At 57.9% G+C, this 6,612-nt stretch overlaps 1 protein-coding gene across 1 annotated transcript; it reads left to right on the top strand.

Annotated features, from left to right (window-relative positions):
• The first annotated feature begins 982 nt into the window (after positions 1-982).
• On the top strand, positions 983-6,612 carry SRM (spermidine synthase). The gene is made up of 8 exons (XM_027882530.1): positions 983-1,246; positions 1,426-1,546; positions 1,765-1,857; positions 3,050-3,203; positions 3,905-3,988; positions 4,296-4,441; positions 5,275-5,397; positions 5,945-6,612. Exons 1-8 carry the CDS (start codon positions 1,101-1,103, stop codon positions 5,960-5,962), a joined length of 885 nt encoding a protein of 294 aa, XP_027738331.1. The 5' UTR covers positions 983-1,100; the 3' UTR covers positions 5,963-6,612.

The following is a 6,612-nucleotide window of genomic DNA, read 5'->3' as shown; positions in this document are numbered from 1 at the left end:
CTGTAATGGTGGAACAGAGTCTCTTTCTGCTCATAAAGTCTGCTTGCATGGCTGAATATTGGAGAATGTTTTTGTAAAGAGGCAGTTAAATAGCAATTGTCTCTAAGTGCATTTGCAGGGGCTGCCAATTCCCTTCCCAGCTTTACCAGATCTGGTTATTTCTGTAACTTGAAGAACAAGAAGTCTTACTAAAAACCACATTGCCCCCAGGGATATTAAAATCTCTAGTTTAAAAGTCCTCTAAGTTCTATGCGAGATGACATTTCAAGGGTAATCTTAATTTCAGGATTTTTCAGGTTTTCCAGAACCAAATCTGCTTTTGTGACATCCACACAATCCCAGGATGGGTCAGGCTGGAAGGGACCACAGTGGGTCATCTGGTCCCACCTCCCTGCTCCAGCAGGGTCATCCCAGAGCACATGGCACAGGACTGTGTCCAAAGGGGTCAGGAATATCCCCGGTGAGGGGGACTCCACACCCTCCCTGTTCAGTGTTGGGTCACTGCACAGGGAAGAAGTTCTTCCTCATGTTCAGGTGGAACTTCCTGGGCACCAGTTTCTGCCCTATCCTCTTGTGCTATTTCTGGCCCCCCTCGTCCCAAGCAGAGCCTGGTCCTTGCTCTGCCCCCTCCCTGCAGCCACTGACAGACACTGCGAGGGTCCCTCCTCAGCGTCTCCTCTGGAGGCTGAACAGGCCCAGCTCCCTCAGCCTCTCCTCTTGAGAGACGCTCCAGCCCCCCAGTCACCCTCGTTAAATCCCGCATCGCCCCTCCCCGTTCCACGCAGCCCTTGCATCCCCTCAGCCGGACCCTGCTCTCCCGGCGGTGTCGCGGGCGGGGCCGTGTGCGGGGCGGGGCCGTGTGCGGGGCGGGGCCGTGTGCGGGGCGGGCGCGCCCTTTCCCCCGCGCCGGCCCCCCGTTCCCGCCCGTCACGGCCGCGCGGGGCCAATGGCGGCGGGCGGGGCGGGGCCGGGCGGCGCGGGGCCCTGCGCGCGGCTCCCGCGCCCGCGGGGTCAGGCGGCGGCAGCGGTGGCGGCGGGACCGAGCGCGGTGTCCCCGCAGCGCTGCCCCCGCAGCGGCTCCGCCCCGCGCCCCGGCCGCGATGGAGCGCGGCGCGGCCGCGCTGATCCGCGAGGGCTGGTTCCGAGAGACCTGCCGGCTCTGGCCCGGCCAGGCCATGTCGCTGCAGGTGGAGGAGCTGCTGCACCACCAGCGCTCCCGCTACCAGGAGATCCTCGTGTTCCGCAGGTGCGGGGGGAGGGCGGCGGGCGGGGGGGGGGGGGGGGGGGGGGGGGGGGGGGGGGGGGGGGGGGGGGGGGGGGGGGGCGGCCGGCGCCACGCGGTGGGGCCTGTTTGGCGCGGGGAGGGCGCGGGGGAGCGCGGCCCCGGGCCCGGCTCCAACACCCCTTCCCCCCCGCTCTGCCCAGCACCACCTACGGCAACGTCCTGGTCCTGGACGGGGTGATCCAGTGCACGGAGCGGGACGAGTTCTCCTACCAGGAAATGATCGCCAACCTGCCCCTCTGCAGCCACCCCGACCCCCGCAAGGTGAGCCGTCCCCGGCCCCTCCTTGGGGTGCCCCCGGCCGGGGCTCGCAGACCCGCCCCGGGCCCTGCGGGCGAGCGTGGCCGCAGCCGCGTGGGCCCCGCAGCCCATGCCGGGCAGGACGGGCCCGCGGGGATTCTCACCGCTCCCGTTAGGCCGTGCAGCCCCAAATCCCCCCGAGCCGCCCCGCTGACGGCCGGTGCTCTGCCCTCCCCTGCCAGGTGCTGATCATCGGCGGCGGCGACGGGGGAGTGCTGCGAGAGGTGGTCAAACACCCCACCGTGGAGTCCGTGGTGCAGTGCGAGATCGATGAGGTGCGTTGGGCTGCCGGCTGCGTGCGGGAGCCCCGGGGCTGCGGGCGGGCAGGCGGGCGAGCTGCCCGGCAGAAACAGCCCGGCCTCACAGCATCCACGGGAGCTGCGGCTTCACCTGCTGCCCCTTGTCAGCACCGGGCGCCTTTGCTGCCGGTTCTGCTGGCGTGACACTGACAGCGCCACCTCTTTGCCTTACAAGTCATCTACGTGGCAGCTGGCTGCCTCTTCCATGTGATTTCTTTCACACACATGCGGTTGAGGCCCTTCCAGGCCGGCGTGGGCCAAGCACGGGATCTGGAGGAGCGCCCTGGCTTTGTGGAGGTGCTGCTTTTCCCTCTGCCTCGCTGCTGAACTGGCTGCTGCTCCTGCCCGAGGAGGATGGTCGCTGTGTTGAGCAGCCCCCTGCCACTGAAAGCAGGAAATAAGAAGGGGGGATTTGTTTCCAGATAAATGGGCCAGTCCTCCCCTTCTCAGCCAGTTTGTTCTGATATTTTACTTTCTTAGGAAGTTTTACTCAGAGCAGGGCTGTATTAGGAATGGGAAACACTGCTGTGTGAGATGTGTGCTCTGTCTGCCAAGCTAAGTAGGCAAACGTGCCTGGTTTTGAACAAGCACTGCCTGACACCAGCATATTTTTTTCATCTCTGCCAGCTGTGAGAAGCTGGTAGTGTTCAGTGCAGTTGCTGGGCCCAGGGCAGTGCCTGTGTAACCATTTTAGAGAGAAAACTGTATCTTATTGGGGGACTGATTTAATAGCTGTGGAGCAGAGATGCAGAACTTTCTCATCTTGTATCTAGAAACCTGCTGGCATGGTTTCATTTAGGAGGGAAGAAAGGGAGATCCCCTCTGCAGGTGGAGTCCAGAGGGAAAAAGGGCTCAGAGCAGTCTGATCTGTGATCCTGTTCACTCAGTTCCTCAGGGAGCTTTTGAAGCTCCAGCTTCTTGTTGAGTTTGGCAAGGACAGACCGACAGTGTCACTGAACCCTGAGGCCGTAGGAAAGGGCTGAGTGTAGCTTGTTGGCTGAAGATGCTGACAGCTCTTGAGGATCTCGCTGGCTGAGTCGGATTTGTGCTGAAGGCATGGAAGGAAATGACTCACTGTGCTGTTCTTTCAGCTGCAACTGCACGGCAGCCTGAGAAGCAGCTCCTTGTAGCCCCTGCTGACCCACTTGTGCTCTCTGTGTTGCTGCAGGATGTGATCCAGGTATCCAAAAAATACCTCCCAGGGATGGCAGTGGGATATTCCAGCGCTAAGCTGACCCTGCATGTGGGAGATGGTTTCGAGTTCATGAAACAAAATCAAGAAGCCTTTGATGTGATTATCACAGACTCGTCTGACCCCATGGGTAAGAATTCTGCCATAAAAGGGCGCTGCTTTCCACACTCCCCCTCCTTCTCTGCTTACCTCTTGGAAGTTATGCCAGCCTGCCCAGGCTCCTTTCAAGTGAAAGACTGTTGCTGACTTGCTTCTTTTGGTAGGGAAAGGGAAGGATGAGAACCAGAAAATTGTATTAGCAAGGCTTCAGGCGAGCTGGCGCCTTTCTCTCCTCAAAATTCAACTCCAGCAGCTATTGCTTCTGGCAGAGTCGATCCCCGAGTCCAGCAATCCCATGGATACAGCTCCATGCTGGAAGGACAGCTTTGCCCATGTGCCTGCCAGCGAAGCAGTGGCTCACACACTGTTGGTGTAGCACCCACCCTAGAGATGGCTGTGATGGGGCTGCTGTATTTCTGAAGAGAAAAACTGAGGCAAAGAGGGACCAAATGTAGATGTGGGACCTCATTTTAGGGACCTGACGATGACTGCTTGAGCCCCTTCACTCTTGTTGAAGTCAACACAGGAGAGGCATCTCTAAAATGCAGTTTTGGAGCAGGAGTTCTGTTTAAAAAATGCTCCCTGGAGCAAAAGGCAGCTGCTGTGACTTCCTTTGGTAAAGGTCCTGGGCTTGCAATTGAGCAAAGCTGAAATCCTGATGGTTTTGCTGTGCTGGGTGCAGGCTGAGGTTCACCCCAGGTCAAAACTTTCCTTCACTCTCTTTTCTCCCAGGTCCTGCAGAAAGCTTATTCAAAGAATCTTACTACCAGCTGATGAAGACAGCCCTGCGAGAGGATGGGATTCTCTGCTGCCAAGGTGAGGGTGCTGTCCCTGGGCACAGCTCACGCCAGAGCATTGCATGCCAAGGGTGAGGCACAGGGAGGGGGACTCTTCTGGGGGAGACATTTTGGCTCCCAGGTACAGCAGTGGTTTTGGTCTGTCTCCATCTGCTCGTTAACTGCTGGACTGAGCTTAGCCAAGCTGGCCTAAGGGTCTGGTCTTGCCTTTGAAACCGCATGAGCTGCGCAGAGCAGAGCAGGTTGGGACTTGGAACCACTGCTAACCTGGCACAGGGAAGAGGGGCAGCTCTCACCTTGCATCCCGCCTTCCCCTCTCCCTGCAGGTGAGTGCCAGTGGCTGCACCTGGATCTCATTAAGGAGATGCGTCAGTTCTGCAAGTCTCTGTTCCCGGTGGTGGAATACGCCTATTGCACCATCCCCACGTATCCCAGCGGGCAGATTGGCTTCATGCTCTGCAGCAAGAACCCGGTGAGTCTGCGGCACCTCCAGTGCCCTTTGCCGCTCCTTGGAAGCGCCTGCAGGGTCTGCCTCAGGCTGTGCCCCCAGAGCTGGAGCTGTGGCACTGAGCTCTCCCAGCTCTGGGGCCTCCAGACCCAGCCCAGGGTGCTAGAGCTGCAGAATGAACTGCAGAACTGACTGGCTGACTTAGAAAAGGACGTGGGTTTCTGTCTAGTGCAACAACCTTGGGAGGGAGGAAGTTGCTACCAATTCCCAGAGCCCATTAAGGCTTTGTCTTATTGATGTTGGCTGTTACAAGGTGGGCACGTGCTTGATGAGAATCAGCCTGTGATCTGCTTGCACAGAGGCCTCCAAGGGAGAGTTGGTGTTGGGATGTGGGCTGGTTGCTCTGTGAGACCACTGAGTTCTCCTCTCTGTCTGCTGCAATGCAGCTGTCGGGTGGGTTTTTGGGGCCAGCAGTGCTGCTGCTGTACGTGATTTATCTGGGGTGCTGGCAGCAGGCACTGTGCCCAGCTTAACACAGGCATGGATTCTGCTCTGACCAGCAAAGCCTGGCTTTCTTGGATGCTCAGGCACTCTGACAGCTTCATCTGGCACAGGGCTCGCCCAGTCTGACCTCATGCACTGACATCTGTGCATCAGGGCTGCTCACACGAGTTACAGAGCATGAACCCCAGCCCTTGGGGCTGGAGCTGTGCAGAACCCTTGACTTCGTGCTAGAACAGAAACTCATCTGTTTTCCTGCGAGTCCTCTGGGTTCTCTGCCACAAGTCAGGGTGCCTGTCACCCAGCCCCTGGCTCCTCACCCGAGCACTCAGAGCCACCTGGCTTTGTTCTTGCAGAACACGAATTTCCGGGAGCCCGTGCAGCGGCTCTCGCAGCAGCAAGTGGAGGAGAGGAGTCTGAAGTACTACAACTCTGACATCCACCGGGCAGCCTTCATCCTGCCCGAGTTTGCACGGAAGGTGAGCCGGGCTCCGTCCAGCACCTGGTGGGAGTGGGATTGGGCAGGACTGAGGATTTCCTGCAGCCTCAAAGGCTGCTCTGGGCAAGTCGGAGCAGGACGGCGTTTGGTGTGACAGAGCAGAGCATGAGTCAGTCAGGGAAGGCTGGAGTTCAGTTTGAAACCTCCTTGGGTTCACGTACCGTGCCTTGATGGCAGATCACTCCTATTTCACCAACCAAAACCGAGCCCCAGAGCCTGCAGAACTGGTGTTTCCCATTGAAAAGCTCCAAAAGTCTTAGATAAATGTGGTAATTGTTTCTAGCAGAAACCAGAGGGTAAAGAAAGGATGCTCCAGCAGAGTTCAGTCTGCCTTTTTGAAGGATTTCTGCATTATTCCATCATCTCCTAACTGGGTTGAAAGTGCAGGTTCGGGAAAAAAACCTCCTGAGAGCGTCCTAGGGATGAAGGCAAATGCCACAGTTGTGTTTCAGAGATGGTGATTTGTGTTTCTGCTGAGGACTGGTAGAGCTGTGGCAGGTCCCTCCTGACACTCTGTATCTCTGCAGGCGCTGAGCGATGTGTGAGACTGAGAAGCTGCTTCCTTCCTTCAAGGTGGACCCTGAGATCGTCAGTGATGTGGTTGGGACCTTCCCAGCAGACTGCAGATTTGCTCTCCACTGTGTGGGATCGTTTAACCCTTTGCCAGCCAACATTCCCTTTGATGTGTAACAGATGATGGGGCATGAGCCAGATAAGACTATTGAAAAGGTCCAGTGACTTATTGCGTGAGGTCAGAACTGTTCTTTCCAGTGCTGGAAACGTAAGGTGTCTTCATCCTCTCTCTCCTCCCTGCACCCACCCTATATCCCCCCATCCCTGCACCCCCCGTCCCACCTCCACCCCCAACTGACATGATGTATTTATAACTGACACACATTTCTGTCTGGTGATCTGGGAAGAGTCCAAAGGGTCCCTGACTCGGCCTTAAGCACAGAGGGTGAGAGCTCTGTGCACAGTGAGCTCGCTCTCCTCGTGGGAGCTCCTGCTGCTGAGACATTTGACTGGTGACGGGTCTGAGCCTCCGTGTCCCACTGCCCTCCTGTGACACCCGCACTGCTCTGCAGCACGGCTGGAGAAGTCACAGTGCAAACTGTTGCCATTCACAATAGGTCTCCCTCCAACCCTGATGGAGTAGCAGTATTAAACACCAGCCAGGCAGGCTGGCAGCAAAGTC

Source organism: Empidonax traillii, unplaced genomic scaffold (genome assembly GCF_003031625.1).
Source record: "Empidonax traillii isolate 1590-97213 ecotype Southwest subspecies unplaced genomic scaffold, ASM303162v1 scaffold106:size2091409, whole genome shotgun sequence".
In the NCBI taxonomy this organism is placed as follows: domain Eukaryota; kingdom Metazoa; phylum Chordata; class Aves; order Passeriformes; family Tyrannidae; genus Empidonax; species Empidonax traillii.
This window is presented reverse-complemented; position numbering and strand designations above follow the sequence as displayed.